This window comes from Chiloscyllium plagiosum, unplaced genomic scaffold, assembly GCF_037043375.1.
Source record: "Chiloscyllium plagiosum isolate Xiang-an unplaced genomic scaffold, Cpla_swu_hap1 HiC_scaffold_1, whole genome shotgun sequence".
Lineage (NCBI taxonomy): Eukaryota > Metazoa > Chordata > Chondrichthyes > Orectolobiformes > Hemiscylliidae > Chiloscyllium > Chiloscyllium plagiosum.
The window spans coordinates 36545457-36564985 of NW_028270139.1; the positions used below are offsets into that span (position 1 = coordinate 36545457).

Below are 19529 nucleotides of genomic sequence, written 5' to 3' on the forward strand. Positions count from 1 at the left end.
CTTGTGGCATGGTGTAAAAACAACAGACTCTCAATCAATGTCAGCAAAACAAAGGAACTGGTCATCGACTTTAGAGAGCAGAGTGCATACAGATTGGGATCTGTATCAATGGTGCTGAGATAGAAATGTTCGAGACCTTCATGTTCCAGACCTTCATGTTCCAGGGAGTATGGATCATCAACAATCTGTCCTGGTTCATCCACATCAGTGCTGCAGTTAAGAAAGCAGACCAGAATGCCTCCACTTCCTCAGAAGGCTAAGGAAATTCAATAAGTCCATAATGACTCTTACCAATTTTTATAGATGCACTATAGAAAGCATCATACCTGGACGTATCACAGCTTGGTATGGCAACTGCTCTGCCCAACGCCACAAGAGGTTGTAGAAAGCTATGAATGCCCAGTACAAACCAGCCTTGCATCCATTGACTCATCTATATTTCCCTCTGCCTTGGGAAAGCAGATTATACTGGTTATACTCTCTTCCACCCTCTTCCATCAGACAGAAGGTACAAAAGTTTGAAAACAAGTACCAACAGGTTCAAGAACAGCTTCTTTCCCACTGTTATCAGACTTTTGAATGAACTTCTCATATATCAAAGTTGATCTCTCTTTGCACCTTTTCGTGAGCTGTAAAACTAAATTCTGCATTCTGTTCTATTACTCTGAGGTACTTATGTATGGTATTATTTGCCTGGATGCATTGCAAAACAATACTTTTCACTGTATCTCAGTGCATGTGACAATACAATCAAATTGAATCGAATATAAGTCATTAAAACTGGTGGAACAGATTGAAAGCAGTTTATAAAGCATATGGCTTTCTTGCTTTATTATTTGAGGTATAGACTACAAGAGCAAAGAGATTATGCTGAACTTGTATCACATACCAATTTCGCCTCAGCTGGAGGCTGTTCAAGGCACCACACTTTAAAAAGGACATAAGGCTTTGGAGAACATGCAGATTAAGCTTACAAGAATGATTTCAAGGATGAGGGATTTTGGTTATGAAGATAGATTTCGGTAGTCAATTTGCCATTCATTCAAGTACTGCCCCCCTTAGTCCCTTTGTTATGAACCTACCAAGTAACATGGGAGAGAGTTAAGTGTTCAGCCACTGGGTGGGGGGGTTGGTTGGTGTGGGTGTCCCGGAGATGTTCTCTGAAGCGCTCTGCGAGTAGGCGTCCTGTCTCCCCAATGTAGAGGAGACCACATCAGGGGCAACGGATACAGTAAATGGCGTGTGGAAGTGCAGGTGAAACTTTGATGGATGTGGAAGGCTCCTTTGGGGCCTTGGATGGAGGCGAGGGGGGAGGTGCGGATGCAGGTTTTGCAATTCCTGAAGTGGCAGGGGAAGGTGCCAGGAGGGGAGGTTGAGTTGATGGTGGGGTGGAGGCTGGGACTTGACCAGGGAATCGCAGAGGGAACCGTCTTTACAGAAAGTGGATAGGGGTGGGGAGGGAAATATATCTCTGATGGTGGGGTCTATCTGTAGGTGGCAGAAATGGCAGAGGATGATGTGATTTATATGGAGGTTGGTGGGATGGGAAGGTAGATTCTATCTATATTCAATTCAGAGTGTGCTTTATCTAATCTCGACAACCATTATCAGTCATTTTGTCCTATTCAAATCACGAATTGCTCCTAATATTTCCCCGATCTTTCCTCTGTTCCACTTGCCATCCTTCTTTTACAATAGCAAAAATCTATTAATTTCCGCCTTTCAAGTCATTTTGGACTTAGAACGTTTATTTTGTTTCTCCCTCCAGGAGTTCTGCCAGATCTGCTTTGTTTCAGCAGTGTTTTTCTGTGTTAACATCAGATCACTCCGTCTGTGTCGTTTTTCTGCAAAAACGCGTCCTAGTCTCCTAAATCTTTCATACCGAACATTTACTTTATAGAACCCTTCACAATCTTAATGTCCCAGCTTTCATAGAAGATAACGTGCTTTTGAAGTTTTGTTAATATTATTAACTAGGCAATTGTAGCAATTCATTCACATGCAGCAAGACTGCAAAAAATAATGCAATATCAGTTTATCTGAAGACAAATAATAAATATAACCACTATTACTTGACACCTCCAAACAGTACCATGGCCACTTTCGTGATACCTATTTAATGTGTCATCCTAAAGATAGCGCCCTCAACAGGCTAACATTGTCAGTGTTGCATTGCTTTGGGTCTCTCGTCAAATTCTGGAGCGGGGCTTCAGTACAAAATGTTATGAGGATAAAATCTGCAGTTTTCACTGCGGATGATTGTTGATTGCAGCCGTGAAAATACAATGTCAAATGGTTGCAACCACGAACACGTTTGGATATCCTATGAAACAAGGTGAATTCGATAGAAGTATACTACGATGGAAATGCCTTTGCAAAACAATTTTGTTTATTTTAATCTTCAAAATAAACTACCAATGATCGAACTCCTGCAAAAAAAAAGTCCTGCTGGTGATTGTGAAATCGGTTGGCTTAATAATAAGAAGTGACATTTCGGTTGGGTAGAGAAGGGCATTACTTCATCTGGGTTGTCCCTTCCTCCTTTGCCGCAGACATCTCTGTACAAAGTTTGATAATCAATGAATGCTGATTACTGTAGTTTGCTGCTGGGAGTGGGGAAAGAGAGAGAGAGCGCGCACGCCAAACGGCCCCCGCCTCAAGCTCAGCGGCTCGAGCTGAGCCCGGCTGCGGTTACCAGGCGACCTGCGTCAGTCAGCACGAGAGCGGCGTCAGTGTCAGCTCGAGCCCGAGCCTGGACCAAGGCCCCGCCCCAACTCCCAGCCCAGCGGCCGGCTCCCCTCCGCCAACCACACGCCCCCCCCCCCCCCCCCCCATCAGGGAGTTTTACTGCGAGTTTCACAGGTCACACCGAGATAGCGGGAGACCGGCAGGTCCGAGTGAGGGGTAAACCGCTTACCGGGGACAGGGAGAGTGTGTGTGTGTGAGAGAGAGAGGGCTAGGCGGTTAGTGGGGATACTGGGAGACGGGCAGAGTGAGCAGCTAAGTCGGTTACCGGGCGAGTGAGACACCGAGAGATGACGGAGCCCAGGAGGAGAAAAGCAGAGAAGGAGCCGGAGAACCTGAGCGATAAGGTAAACAGTTACCTGTACTGTAGGTGGGCTTATGTGAGTAACCAGGTACAGTATGAAACCTGATGCAGTGCCTGGGTTAACTCTGCTGTATGTGATGAGTTACCGAGAAAATATGTTCAAATCAGATAGTAATGTGCAGCCTTATTAAAGTCCGTAATTACTGAAGCAGTACAACTATATATTAACAATGAAACGTCTTTAAAATAAGAGGCAACCTGACTACACATAATTTTTTTGCTGTATGTACTAAATACAGAGAAGATTCCCTTCAAGTCACGTTATTTGAATGTAATTCTGGTAATTACTGGCAGCTCTGTGTGCCCCCCCCCCCCCCCCAGTAAATTGTTAAATCAATCCAGATTAAAATGATTTAGTTTGTGTTATACGTTTCAACAATAACTAAGACTGAAAGATAATAGGCAAGTCTTGGCAGCCACAGACTCACATTTCATGGGGCAACTGTATTCATTACACTTATTATCAACTGCATCATATTATGCAATATATCATTACAGGACTGTATGTGACTACAATATTATGTATATATTTAATTATGTGGAAATATTCCCTATGAAGAAACTATTTTCTAATCACTTGCATTAAACTTTTTCATGATCATGGTCAGAATCTGGAAGTACTATGGACACTTTTAGTTTGAGATTCCAGTATGTGTTTTTAAGAGAGGCTGATACAGCCTAAATTGACTCCGATGTAAGTTAAGTGTTCTGCGGGCCTCTCTTACTAGACAATGTCACAACCATCAATGCAAAAGGAATTTTGAAAAATGGCCCTTCAAATGTATGAAGAGGCAAAATAAAACAGTCTAGATCCCTGTTCAATAGCAAGTCACCTCTGTGGATTATATTTCAAACTGCAAACAAATTTTGTTTTTCCTTTTGAAAAATATGCAAAGAACAAGATTGAAAATCAAATTTTCAACTCCGCTGGAGTGTGCTAATGGGACATGTTTCTTTGCCTCAATCTTGTATCAGTTAAAGCATGTGATGTGAAGGGTCACAGTCAAACTTTCCCTTAGTTACCTCTATGCTTCAGGTAAAGGAAGACCCTTCTCATTCAGAGTTTTCGTTATGAAGAGAGATTGGATAGACTCGGGTTGTTTTCCTAGGAGCAGAGGAAATTGAGGAAGCACGTGATTGAGATGAATAAAATTAGATGGGGGAGATAAGAAAGAACGTTTCCACTTGCTGGAGATATCAGTGATCCACGATTTAAGGTAAGGGGCAGGAAATTTAGAGGGGATGTGAGGAAATTTTTTTTCATTCCAACACTAGTGGAAATCTGGAATGCACTGCTTGTCAAGGTGGTAGAGACAGAAACCCTCCTAACATTTAAGAAATATTTGTGTACTTGTGAGGTATCTATTGGCCAAGTGCTGGAAAATGGGATTAGAGTAGTTAGGTTGCTTATTTTTGACTGAAGCAGAGTTAGATTAGATTACTTATAGTGTGGAAACAGGCCCTTCGGCCCAACAAGTCCACACCGACCCGCCGAAGCGCAACCCACCAATTGCCCTACATTTACCCCTTTACCTAACACTATGGGCAATTTAGCATGGCCAATTCACCTGACCTGCACATCTTTGGACTGTGGGAGGAAACTGGAGATCCTGGAGGAAACCAACGCAGACACGGGGAGAATGTGCAAACTCCACACAGTCAGTTGCCTGAGTCGGGAATTGAACCCGGGTGAGGCAGTGGTGCTAACCACTGTGCCACCCAGACTTGATGGTCCAAAAGGCCCTTTTCTGTGATGCAGACCTCTGTGACTCAGTGATGTAAATCAGCCAAAATGAAGTCGGACAACAAAAGGATACACTCTTTCAATGAATGCTGGAATTAAATCATAATGAAAAGCAATGAGAACTACAGAATCTCAACCAGTTTCAAAACTAAAGACTAAAACTAAACCAGCTATTCAGCTACGAGCGTCAATACTACTGGAAAACTGCTCTGCAATGACTGTACCATTCAACTATTAACTCTCTGTGAACAATTCAAAGACTGATTTTTAAAAATTAACTTTTATCCTTTTGGGCTTACCTCTTATTTCTACTGTGTACATGAATATTGAATTCTACTACTTCTCACATTTAGTAATTTGATCAATTCATTCTGCTTTTTAAATTCTTTTTTTATTAACAGAAATAAACAGAAAGAAACCCAGCAAACAAACAATCACAATAACCAATAAAGAAAACAAAAACAATCAAAACAAAGTCTACTTGAAACAATGGGGAATGCATACTTTCTTAACTCAATGAGGCCTAGCTAAATTTAGCTCCTTTTAATTTTACTTGGATCTGGGAGAAAAATATCCATTCAAAAGGAAAGACTTAAATATTAATGTCAGTAATTGCAAAAGGGATAATACAAAGAAAGCAGAGCTATATCTAATGCTGTTATACAGAGAAGAAATGAGTGATAAAAGCATTAGTGCTGTTTAAATGTTCAGTGAGATTATAATATGATTTAAGGCTAGGACTTAGGTTGATTTTAGTAATGCTGGTAATTGTTTATGTAGGGAGAGAATCTAAATAAAAGTAACTCCTCTCATATTAGCAGTTCTATTCAGAGGTTCTGAGTTGATATTTTACAGATAATGGCAGAATAAATATAAAGCTGTAAGGAATGAACAGTAACATGTATTACAGAAATGACTACAAAAGTGAAGCATTAATTAAGGTCTTCCTCAGGAAAAATGTTTAGGAAAGATTTTGTATTACAGCTGACAGCGAATTATATACTCTGCATTTCCGGGTAAAGATAAAAAAAAAACTGCTTATTAGGGTATCTATATAAACATGGAAGACACTTTAATATGTCAGTGAATTGTGTAAATTGCAGCTTGCATTTGGAAATGAATGACCTTCACCTTGAAAGTCTTGTAACATAGTAAATTATATATTGAACTTAGTGTAATTCAACCTTCTTGAAAATTATGGTTTGTTTTATTGAAGACCTTAATGTTTTTATGAAAGTTAAATGAAAACAATACAGGTCCACACAGCAAAAATGGTTTTGAAAATAAAGTTTTGGGATTATTAAAATTATTTTTAATCAATGACAAACATATAATTTTGGGATTGTTTTGAAAAAGCAATTTCCAGATCTTTTTCATTAATTTCTACCAAAACAAGGACTGGAGAAATTAGATGTTACTGAGATGTGGATGTTACTAGTAAAGCTACTTTTTATTGTCTATTCTGGTTGCCATTGATAAACTAAGCTGATATCCACACGGTAAGCACATCCACAATGCTACGAGAGGGAGAGTTTCAGAACTTTGGCCATGGTGATTTCAATTCCAAGTCAATTTGCTGCTCAGCTTGGAAGGGAGCTTTCAAGTAGTGCCCCAATACATTTGTTGATCAGCTCCTTCTCGGTGGTAGAGGTTGGTGGTTTCGTATAACATACTGCTGGTATGTTATACGAATGATATACACTCCTGTCATACTGTACTTGTGGTGTAGGGTTTGAATGGGTGCTGATCAAGCAGGCAGCTTTGTCCTCGATGATGTTAAGCTTTTAGAATGTCATTGGATCTTACCCAGACAATTGTTGAATATTCATTCTCCTTACTTATATAGATTTTGGAAAGGGTGTGAGGAATCCAGAATCGTTGTTTGCTGCAGAATGCCAGCCTGATATTGAGGTAGTTTTTGTGTTAGTTCAGTTAGACGTTTAGCAAATGATAATTCCCAGGCTGTTGAAGGTGGGGGATTCAGCAATGATGGGACTAAATTATGTCAAGGTTATCTTCTCCCTTTTTGAAGATGGTCGTGGCCTTCTTGTGTGACTTGAATGTTACCTGTCACTTACCAGCACAAATCTGTATGTTGTCCATATCTTGATACAAGTAGGTTCATACTTGAACCAAGGCTGCAATTAGACCTGGAGCTGAATGATTCTGGAAGATGCCAACTGAGCATCAGTAAACAAGTTATTGGTGAGTAAATGCTACTTGACAATCTGCCATTGTGTGTTGCATCAATTTGATAATTTAAGAGGATACTGTTGGGATAGTATTTGGTTAGATTGGATTTGTCCCTTTTTTTGGTACTGTGAATATCTCAATTTCATTTGCTTTGGCACTTAATTGTGAATGTCAGGCTGATGTCATGAGGATGGACTTGATTTTCAACAGTAAAGGATGTGCAAAGAATTTATTTTAAGACCCAGGATTATTTTTAGTTATTAATTTGGAGTTTGGAAATGGAGACTGTTGGGCTATCCTTTCTAAATATTATTTTTTTTTACCTTTAACACTCTCTCCTTAATTTCCTGGAACTCACAACTTGGTTGTCAATGAAAGTAACTTGGTCCCAAGCCTGCAGCGGTACTGCTGTAAATCAGCATCCCGGGGAAAAATATGACTAAAAACCTGAATTTTTAAAGTATTGTGGCTGAAATATCTACCCTTATGCCTGTAGTAATGAGTTGCCTTCTTGATCTGCTTCACTGAACTGATAGTGGTATTCCCGAGTACCTGCTGCCTTTGTTTTAATGTGTAGAAGTCACAGGTTTGAAAGCCCCCATTGAAGGAACCTTGGCAAGCTGTCCACCTTATAGATATTACAGTGCACTGTGGTTGTTTGCTGGTGATGGATGAAGTGAATGCTTAATGTGGTGACAGGATGCTGATTAAGTGTACTGATGTGTGCTAAATAACATTGAGCTTTTGAATATTAAATGTAGAAACAAGGAACAGGAGTAGACCATTTGGCCCTTTGAACCGACTCTGCCTTTCAGTATGATCACAGTTCTGCTCAGTACTCTATTCTCGCTTTGGCCCTGTACCCCTTGATCCCTTTAGCCCAAAGAAAGATATCTATCCCCTTGAAAACATTGTGTTATGACTTGACTGCTTTCTGTGGCAGAGAATTCCACAGAATCACCACTGTCTGGGTGAAGTATTTCTTCTCATCTCCGTCCTAATTGGCCTACCCCATATCTTTACATTCTGACCCCTGGTTCTGGGTTCCGAGGTCATTGGGAGTGTCTTTCTGCATTAAAACTGTCTAGTCCTGTTAGAATTTTATAGGTTTCTAAGATACTTTCCCTCATTTTTCTAAACTCTAGTGAACATTTTCCGAAATGAATTTTTCATATTGTCAATCCTGCCATCTCCGGAATCAGTCTGGTAAACCTTTGTTGTGCTCCCTCCTTAGCCAGAACATCTTTCCTCAGATAAAGAGGCCAAAACTATGCACAATATAAAGTTGGTCTCATGAAGATCCTGAACAATTGTATCAAGACATCTGTGCTCCTGTATTCAAATCTTTTTGTTGCAAAAGCCAATGTACCATTTTACCTTCTTCACCTGCATGTTTATTTTTTGGTGTACAGGGACATCCCAGGTCACCTCCCCCTTTCCAAAACTATTACCATGCAGATAATAATCTGCCGCCTTGTTTTTGATGTCAAAGTGGACATCCGCCTAGCATTTGCCCATTCAATTGTCCAATCACATAAACGTTTCTCTGCATCCTCCTCATGGTTCACCCTCCCACTTAGCTTTCTACTGTCTGCAAACGTAGAGATATTACATTTAGTTCCCTCTTTTAAATCATTAATATATATTTTGAATAGCTGGGGTCATGCTGATCTCTGCCGTTCCTTTCCAGTTGCTGGCTGCTACTCAGAAAATGACCTGTTTATTCCTATTCTCTCGTTTCCCCTCTGCTATATGATTCTCTATCCTTGTCAGTACACTACCCGAATCCCATGCACTTTAATTTTATGTGTTTATGTGGATGGGACCTTTTGAATTCCAATACACTTGTCCAGCATTATTTTGCTAGTATAAATGCATGCTTACTCTGTCCTGTTTTCCTGTACTCTGTTCATCAATCTTTTGTTTTGGATTCTATAATTTTCTTACAAATGATATTGGGTTAATTGGTCTATAACTCCATGTTTTCTCTCTACCCCCTTTTTTAAATACTGGGGTTACATTAGCTACCCTCCATTCTTGGAACGGTATTTATACAGGCAACTGGGAGTTTGTTTCACATTCCTGACTTTGCTTTGTTGATGGTGGTGTCAGGAGGTGAATACCTTGTCACCGTATTCCCAGCTTCTGAAATTACTTGTAGCTGTAATATTTAGTTGGCTGTTCCAGTTACGTTTCTGGTCAGTGGAAGCTCTCAGAATATTGATGAATTCAAGGCAGGTTTTGAAATTACATCACTACATATTTGCCACCAAAATTTGTTAATTTCTTATTGTCCTTGCTTTCTGTATAGGCTAAAACATGGAAAGAAGTATCCATGGTGTCACTTTACCTTTGTTGCCATAGTTGTGCTGTTTGTAAGTAGTGGTATTAATTTTCAAAGTTTAAATACACTTTTAAATTGGCTTTACCTATAACTTCCCAATTTCCTTAGAACTGAATAGTCAAGGATGAACTGGTCACTGCAAACCTGAGTTTACCATTCCAGATTAGCTTCATCTTTCCAAGTGTTAACGGGTGTATCCCTTATTCTAGCAAATTTTCCTACTAGCACTGAGACAGTAACTGGTCAATAATTACCTTGCTTATCTGTTTTCTGTCTTTTCTTGAACAAAGTACAACATTTCCTGCTGTATGTAATGTGCCATTTTCTTTCAGGATAGCTTTTATTTTAATTTATGTTTAAAATTATGTTCAAGAAATAATCTAAAATGAAACTGTTTCAAATATAAATTCATTAGTATTGCAAACAATTTATCTTGGTTAACCTTATTATTTAATTCATTGCCATGTTTTCTGCTGCTTTGTTACTGCATATGTTTGTTCAAGGGTCATTGCCAATAATTAGTCCAATTAACTCTAGGGTTAAGAAGAAAAAAGGCAACAATAATCACAGGTGCATTTTAAGCTCTATCTAACTGATGCCTAAATAGCAGAATACATTGTTGTGTAAAGGAGATTACAATTGGATGTTTTAACAATAAATTTGGCAAGAAGTAGCAGAATAAGTAGAATATGAAATATTTATTTACAATCTGCAAGCAAAGAATGATCTTGGGTACAGTAACAATTATGCAATTGGATTCAATAACTAACTTCATCGTGAGAAAGGGCAGCCAAAATCAAGGTTTAGACTTACATAGGATAACTTTGATTAACGTTAAATGGGAGAAATTAAGTCAGTAAATCTAAGGGCCAGCATCTCTTTTTTTTTCTCACTCCTCTTGCGCTTTGACATAGTATGTCAAAGTACATAATGCTTTGGAATTATAGAAAATGCAGGTCAAACCTGAAATATTGTGCTCATTTTTTAATGAGGAGAAAGTGAGGACTGCAGATGCTGGAGATCCGAGCTTAAAAATGTGTTGCTGGAAAAGCGCAGCAGGTCAGGCAGCATCAAACGAACAGGAGAATCGACGTTTCTGGCGTAAGCCCTTCTTCAGGAATGAGGAGGGTGTGCCAAGCAGGCTAAGATAAAAGGTAGGGAGGAAGGACTTGGGGGAGGGGCATTGGGAATACGATAGGTGGAAGGAGGTTAAGGTGAGGGTAATAGGCAATAGAGGTGGTGGGGGCGGAGAGGTCGGGAAGAAGATTGCAGGTCAAGAACGCGGTGCTGAGTCTGAGGGTTGGGACTGAGAAAAGGTGGGGGTGGGGAAATGAGAAAGCTGGAGAAATCTGCATTCATTCCTTGTGGTTGGAGGGTTCCTAGGTGGAAAATGAGGTGCTCTTCCTCCAGGTGTCGTGTTGCCATGCTCTGGCGATGGAGGAGGCCAAGGACCTGCAAGTCCTTGGCGGAATGGGAGAGGTAGTTAAAATGTTCAGCCACGGGGCGGTTGGGTTGGTTGGTGCGGGTGTCCCAGAGATGTTCTCTGAAACGTTCCGCAAGTAGGCGGCCTGTCTCCCCAATGTATAGGAGGCCACATCGGGTGCAGCGGATGCAGTAAGTGATGTGTGTGGAGGTGCAGGTGAATTTCTGACGGATATGGAAGGATCCCTTGGGGGCCTTGGAGGGAAGTGAGGGGGGAGGTGAGGGCACAAGTTTTGCATTTCTTGCGGTTGCAGGGGAAGGTGCCGGGAGTGGAGGTTTGGTTGGTGGGGGGTGTGGATCTGACGAGGGAGTCGCGGGGGAAGTGGTCTTTTCGGAACGCTGATAGGGGTGGGGAGGGAAATATATCCTTGGTGGTGGGGTCTGTTTGGAGGTGGCAGAAATGACAACGGATGATACGATGTATCAGCGTTCCGGAAAGACCACTGGAGGGAGAGCACCTCATCTTCCGCCTAGGAACCCTCCAACCACAAGGGATGAATGCAGATTTCTCCAGCTTTCTCATTTCCCCTCCCCCCACCTTTTCTCAGTCCCAATCCTCGGACTCAGCACCGCGTTCTTGACCTGCAATCTTCTTCCCGACCTCTCTGCCCCCACCCCCTCTCCGGCCTATCACCCTCACCTTAACCTCCTCCCACCTATCGTTTTCCCAACGCCCCTCCCCCTAGTCCCTCCTCCCTACCTTTTATCTTAGCCTGCTTGGCACACCCTCCTCATTCCTGAAGAAGGGCTTACGCCCAAAACGTCAATTCTCCTGTTCCTTTGATGCTGCCTGACCTGCTGCACTTTTCCAGCAACACATTTTTAAGCTCAGTTTTTAATGTTCAAGATTTGAATGGATAGATTGGCTTTGGGGAAGCTCACTAAAATTTCAGTACAATGATGTGGATTAAACGGGACCCAAATCACCGAACATGCTAAATCTGTGTTGCCTGCTGTTTAAAATTATTGCTGCATCCAGTTGGAATTACCTTTGTTGTTTGGTGCATATACCAGCAGGAGGCCGCACATTGAGTGACCTGTGTTACCAGCTAGGGGTACACTGTGGCTATCAGAATGTTAAAATCCTTTTGAAATGAATGAATCTGGACTGAGACATTAGAGGAATAGTAGATTATGCGAAACAGCTTGCACGCCCTTTTCTGACGTTGCTCTGGAGGTCTTTGTACAAGTCATGAACGAAGGTGAGACATCTCGTATTTGCATTGGCGGAGGACTATCTACAGTCAGATGTGTAGGAGGCGGTTGGGAAAAACAGCAGAGAAGGTGAATACAGGGAAAGTAGTTCCAATACCCAGGACGCTGCACTTGAAGATGTAGAGAGTCTCTGCAACATTCTCTCTGTTTGAAAATACATTGAATTGTTCAACAATGTGAGGTCCATTTAAAAATGCCATATCCTACAAATGGCACCACAAGTCTCCTCTACTGCTCAGTTTCCTGTTTTCCTGTCACCTATCAACCATCTGTTAATCCGTACTCAGTCCTTCAATTCTAATAGTTTACCTTACTCTTACACTCTTAACATTGTGATGCAGAGTAATGCCAGCAGTACAGGTTCAATTTTGCTTGAAGTCACCATGAAGGTCCCACCTTCTTGACCTCGCCCTACGCCTGGGATATGGTGATCCACAAATTAAATTTCACACCAGTCATCTCTGTCTAATGAGAGCAGCCTTGTTTCCTCTGGAACAATGATGACTATATTCAAACTCTAGACCAGTAAAAGAGATCTCCCAAAACACCTGCAATTGCATCAGCAGTTAGAAAAAAGCCCTGCAGCTAACCTGGAAGTAGTTTGATTCATATAAACTACTTATAAACTACTGGTTTGCACGTTTGTTTTTACTTAATGTTGTGACCAATTGTGTGAAATTAAGTGGCAGTAGCTGTTTAGTTTTGAAGGGCCACTGGAAACGTTAACTCTGCTTTCTCTCCACAGAAGTTGCCAAACCTGCTGAGTTTCTCCAGCAATTTCTTTCTGTTTCAGATTCCAGTATCCGTAGTTCTTTATTTTATCCTTGAATTTGTTGTCACCTCCCAAATTCTTGCTTGGAACTTCTGATTTCTGCCGCTGCCGCAGTACCATAATAGCTCTATTAAAAGTAAGCCTATAATAAAGGATGCCTTTGACATGTATGACCAAATCAACTCTTCCAAAGTTTATCCACTGTCATCCAGTAGGAAAGGACTTTTTTCACCTGGTTTCATTATTTACATCACTGTTGCCAGAGTATCACTTTGAGCTCCTGATCCTGCATCATTATATTTTCTATCCTCCAGGCTTCCATCCTTGGCCCTTTCCTATTTCTCAACTATATGCTGCTGTTTGGTGATATTAACTGAAAGCATAGCAGTCATTTTGATATACCCGTAATGACCTAGCTTCATCTCAACACCATGTCTTTCAAATCCCCTATTGTTCTATTCCTATATTAAATTTGATCCCTGATTCTCCAGAACTGGATGAGCAGAAATGCCTTTCAATTAAATATTTTGAAACTTGAAACCACTGTCTTCAATTCTGGCTCCAAACCCCTTTCCATCCTGCTCCCTGATAACTGATTAAGACTAAACCAGATTACATGTATTTGCAAGCTGGATCATATTTGACTCATTTGAATATAGAAGGCTTGGTTAGTAAGTTTGCGGATGACACCAAAATTAGTGGTGTAGTGGACAGTGAAGAAGGTTATCTAAGGTTACAATGAGATCTTGTTCAGTTGAGTCTGTGGGCTGAAGGGTGGCAGATGCAGTTTCATTTGGATAAATGCGAGGCATTGCATTTGGGTAAAAACAAACAATGGTAGGACTTGTACAATTAAAAGTAGGGCCTTGGGTAGTGTTGTAGAAAAGAGAGATGTGGGGTTAAGGTTCGCAATTCTTTGAAGTTTGTGTCACATATAGATAGGGTTGTTAAGAAGGCATTTAGCAAGGTTGCCTTCATTGCTCACTCCTTTGAGTATAGAAATTGCGACATTACGTTGAGATTGTACATGACATTGGTGAGGCCTGTTCTGCAGTACTGTGTCCAGTTCAAGTTGCTGTGTTATAGAAAGTATATTATTAAGCTGGAGAGGGTTCAGAGGAGATTTACCAGGTTGTTGCTGGGAATGGAGGGTTTGAGTTATAAGGAGAGGCTGGAAACGCTGGGACTTATTTCACTGTGGCATAGGAGGTTAAGGGGTGACCTTATAGAGATTTATAAAATCATGAGGGGTATAGATAAGGTGAATGTCAGGTGTCTTTTTCCTAGGGTTGGGGATTTCAAGACCAGGGGCATATTTTTAAAGTGAGAGGAGAAAGATTTTAAAAAGATCAAGGAACAATTTTTTCTTTTTTACAGTGTTCATGTATGGAATGAACTTCCAGAAGAAGTGGTAGATGCAGGTCCAGTTACAATGATTAAAAGACATTTAGAGAAGTAAGTGAATAAGAAATGTTTGGAGGGATATGGGCCAAATGCAGGCAGGTGGGTTTGGGATTATGGTTGGCATGAATTAGTTGGAGTGAAGGGTCTTTTTCCATGCTGTATTACTCTATGACTTTGATAAGTTTGCATCTTCAATGAAACCACCTGGGTTTCCATTTTGTCCTGCCTCAGCTCACCTGCTGTTTATTCAAACCTTTGTTATGGCTGTTCTCTTATATTCTAGACTTTGTTAACTTAAGATCATCCGAGATCTTGCAACTGGTATCCTAAAATGCACCATCTCCCCTTCATTTATCACTCTGCACTTGCTGACCTACATTGTCTCTCCATAAAATAATTTATTGGTTTTAAAACTCTCAACTTTATTTTCAAAATCCTCTATGTCCATTTCTGACAGATTGAGCATCCCTGATTTTCATTGCTCCCCCACTTTGCTTTTAATTGCATCGGTTCCGAGCTGTGAAATTCTCTTCTTTCACCTTTCCACCTCACCTAACTTTGTTCCTTCAAGACACTCCTTAAAATCTGTCTTTTGACCAGGTTTTTGGTTACCTCATCTAGTATCTCCATGCATGACATTATCATATTGTGTTTTATAATGCTTCTGTGAAATATCTTGGAATGTTTTATTTTGCCATGTAATTACCCATTAACAGCTCATCTAATTTATTGTAGCCAATTTATTTCTTATCCCATGAAGATTTGTCTTAATTAAATTTAAAGTTTTTTTGTGGCTTTTGCTTCTTCGACATAGGTCCTGAATTTTTTATTTACACATTCTCATAAGATGACTAGTAGCTACTTCCCTCCAGAGTCTTGTATTTGTTTTTGCTTGAATTCTACTGGATGTTCACCTTGGCTGAATTCCTTTATTTCCCCAAGTAATTGTCTATTTCACCAATACTGATTCTAATATTTTCTACTCAATTTTCCTGCCCTTTCTAAAGATGCTTCAAAATTGGTCGAACTTATAGTCAGGTCTCTGGAATGTCCAGGACATAATTCCCTTTAATCTTATTAATGAGTAAAAAGCATAAATAATCTCTATGTACATTCATGAATATAACACTTTGGGTAACTATCTCCCCACCCCACCCCTTGCATAGCAATGTATTTCTCATTCTTTTTGATCTGTCATACTTATGATTGTCTTTGTTCTACGCAGTATTTCAGCATTATAATGTCTTTATTTTTCCTCAGTTTTGCTTTGTCAAAAAGATATTTCATTACATCCTAAATATTTTCTGTTCCAAAGTATTTATACGTTAACCCCTTTTGTACCCTGGTCTTTGCTGTTTACCCTTTTGTATCTTTAGGGTAGGTTTCCACCTACTCTTTTTTTTGGTTAGAAGTATTTCTCTACACCCTATTTATCTTTATTGGTAGGATCTCAGACTTAGCCTGCTTCATGTGCTGCGTCTGTCTTACTTGTCTGTTCTACTGCCAGTTTCTCTGAGAAATGTATCCTTCCTTCCAACATTAATCCATTGACACAAGTGTGCTTTACTAATGTTTATCCCTATTCCAATACATATGCAGGTTGGAGTGCCAATTTGGAAATTACCATTGTCGAGCTTTTGCTTTTTAATTTAGTATCTAGATTCAATACTCTCTTAATAATAGCTCTTCTTTTATTCTTTCTCACAGTGTTTGATTCTCATTTGGATTCCAATAATTTGCTTTGATCCCTCCTTTCTGGACACTTGATAGTGACTACAGAGGAAATACCTAATTACCAAATTGCCTCTAACTGCAATTTGTGTGATCTCCTGATGAGGACTTATGCCCGAAACGTCGATTCTCCTGCTCCTCGGATGCTGCCTGACCTGCTGTGCTTTTCCAGCGCTGCACTCTCGACTATGTCAAGAATTATGCTGGCAACCAGTTTAATATTGTAGTTGGATTTGTGATATGACCCACTTGTATGTACTGGAAGTAGACACACTTGTGCTTTGCAGACAGAAAAACGTGCACACATACTGCACCTGTTTTAACGCAACAAAATAGGTGATAACCATTCTCTGAGCGGTCAAGGCATTTGCCTTCAGAAATGAAGCAGTCAACCTCCATGTTTAAAATTTAAAGCTTGACAATTAATTATTTGTCGTTATTAACCGGTACATGCTCCATGGCAAGACCTCTTATCGATCAGGTTTTTTTCATTTGCCAACCAATCACCGTGCTCTTGATACAGTATAAATATTTTTCCTTTCCTTCAGTACTCTATACTCATCAGGACAATTTGCAAAAAGTGAAAAGGTTAAAAAAAGAACTTTTATCAGCAATGTTACAACAGTGTTGCTTTGACTAATTTTATACTAAGTTTAATATTAGATTTTATTTGCTACTTCCCATTGTTCAGTTTAGTATACAATGGTATTGTATCCTTTTGTTTAAAGCTGACAGAATTTTAAAAATATTTTCTTGTAGTATAATTTCCGAAATAACTCCTTAAGCTCTGATGTAGTGAAATATTAAAGCATGAATATTTAATAGACCATAAGACATAGGAGAGGAAGCAAGGCCATTTGGCCCATTGAGTCCACTCCGCTATTTAATCATGGCTGATGGGCATTTCAACACCACTTACCGCACTCTCCCTGTAGCCCTTAATTCCTTGCAACATCTAGAATTTATCAATCTTTGCCTTGAAGATACCCAGCGTCCACTGAGCTCCGTGGCAATGAATTCCACAGGCCCACCACACTCTGGCTGAAGAAATGTCTCCTCATTTCTGTTCTAAATTGACCCCCTCTAATTTTAAGGCCATGCCCACAGGTCCTAGTCTCCCCGCCTAATGGAAACAACATTCCAGAGTCCACCCTTTCTAAGCCATGCATTATCTTGTAAGTTTCCATTAGATCTCCCCTCAACCTTCTAAACTCTAATGAATACAATTCCAGGATCCTCAGCCGGTCATCATATGTTAGGCCTTCCATTCCAGGGACCATTAATGTGAATTTCCGCTGGACCCACTCCAGTGCCAGTATGTCCTCCCTGAGGTGTGGGGCCCAAAATCAGACACCGTATTCTAAATTGGGCCTGACGAGAGCTTCATAAAGTCTCAGAAGCACATCGCTGCTTTTATATTCCAACCCTCGAGATAAATGACAGCATTACATTTGCTTTCTTAATCACAGACTCAACTTGCAAATCAACCTTTATAGAATCCTGGACTAGCGCTCCCAGGTCCCTTTGTACTTTGGCTTTACGAATTTTCTCACTGTTTAAAAAATAGTCCATGCCTGTATTCCTTTTTTCCAAAGTGCAAGACCTCGCACTTGCTTATGTTGAATTTCATCAGCCATTTCCTGGACCACTCTCTTAAACTGTCTAAAACTTTCTGCAAACATAATGGAATACATAGCTTTTATTTTTTGAGCATCATTGCTACTTCCTTTTCAGTTTCTTTATTTTATTTCAAGGCGGCAGCTGCTGCTGCTATTTGTTTGGATGTAGTTTTAAAATGTCCATTTCAAATATTGATTGTTCAAAGAAGATAGAGTACAGCCCTTAAGAAAGAGAATTCTGTGTCTTAGAAGTAAAGATGGAGAGTGTTATGGTCATTTATAATATAAATTGATTATATATTTGATAGTGGAAAATGGGAATGATCTAAGGAAGAGTGAAATTAATGAGAAGAAAGAAGGGCTAGGAGGGCGAAGGATTTTAAGAGTCTATTCTGAGGCAAGGAAGAATAAAAGGAAAATGAGCTAAGGAATTAGAGATCATGATAAAAATTGTAACTTGAATCAGTAGGATGTAGATGTGAGAAGAGTGCTAGAACAGTGGGATTCGGTTGGCAATGGAAAATTAATGAGGAGAAAGTGAGGTCTGCAGATGCTGGAGATCAGAGATGGAAATGTGTTGCTGGAAAAGCGCAGCAGGTCAGGCAGCATCTAGGGAACAGGAGAATCGACGTTTCGGGCATTAGCCCTTCTTCCTGAAGAAGGGCTAATGCCCGAAACGTCGATTCTCCTGTTCCCTAGATGCTGCCTGACCTGCTGCGCTTTTCCAGCAACACATTTCCAATGGAAAATTAATGCCAAGTTGAATGAACGAAGATAGTGGTTGAAGGTGAGAAAATGATGAACGTCAGGTAAGGAAGGGTGTCACTGGTCGGAGTGGAAGAGTAGTAAAGTATCTTTTGGAGAAGTAATGGTCTTTGAGCTGTTTTTAATAAGATCTGAATATCACTTTGTTTTTCATGTTTTGAAAGTGTAAAAATCTTTTGTGCTGTGTAAACATGTTTAGAATGAACCAGAACATCATTTTTAAAAATTCAAAAGCTTTGGATGCAACATTTCCCCAAATCTCCATGGAAATGTATTATCAAATTTGTGCTTGTACCATTAATATTACACCTTTTTAGGCGTTAATGTATTTTTCACAATACTAGAAAGGTTGGGCACATATTCTATTCAAGTTAAAACGTTTATGTGGCTCTTGACGTAAATGTCATCAAACTTGTTGGTCAGGTTTTGCTTGATTTTCAGATTGCCATGTATGTTTTTAGGTTTGTGGACTTGTCCAACCTCATTACCTGTGTGTAGTAGTGTGGTGAACCTCTCCACACACATACAGAACTCTGCCCCCCCCCACATTCTGTGGCAAGGAGTTCCAAAGACACTCAACCATCTGAGAGAAGAAATTCCTCTTCACCTCAGTCTTAAATTGGTTGTCCTTAGTTGTGAGACTGTGTCCTCTGGTTCTAGATTCTCCCATGAGAGGAAACCTCTTTTCAGCATTTATCCTGTCAGAACCCTTCAGAATCCTATGTGTATCAATGAGATCTTCTGTCATTCTAAATTCCAATGAGTAGAGACCCAAACTATTTAACATTTGCTCACATGACAATCCCTCCATAACGGGATCATTGTAGTGAACCTTCTCTGAACTGTTTCCAATAAAATAATATCTTTTAAAATTTAGGGAGCAAAACTGCTCTCAGTACCTCTCCATGTGATCTCACCAGTACCTTGTATAGTCGTGGTAAGACTCCCTTCTCTTATACTCCAATCCTTTTGAAATGAGGATTAATATTTCATTAGCCTTTTTGCTTATCTGCTGCATCTGTGTGCTAGCCATATGTGTTTCATGCACAAGTGCCCCCAAATCCCTTTATGTTGCAGTTTTATTCAGTTTCTCTCTATTTAAATAATATTCTGTTCTTCTATTCTCCCTTCCAAAATGAGCAACTTCACAT

General features: G+C 40.1%; 1 protein-coding gene across 2 annotated transcripts in view; it reads left to right on the forward strand.

The window, feature by feature from the left end:
* The first annotated feature begins 2532 nt into the window (after positions 1-2532).
* cds1 (CDP-diacylglycerol synthase (phosphatidate cytidylyltransferase) 1) overlaps positions 2533-19529 on the forward strand; it is a 130984-nt gene continuing 113987 nt past the window's right edge. The window contains exon 1 of one of the 2 annotated variants that reach the window (XM_087985802.1): positions 2533-3092. In XM_087985802.1, coding sequence (XP_087841928.1) covers positions 3036-3092 — 57 coding nt within the window. In that variant the 5' untranslated portion in view covers positions 2533-3035. The remainder of the gene's footprint in view (positions 3093-19529) is intronic. The other variant, XM_087985798.1, reaches the window with a different exon arrangement.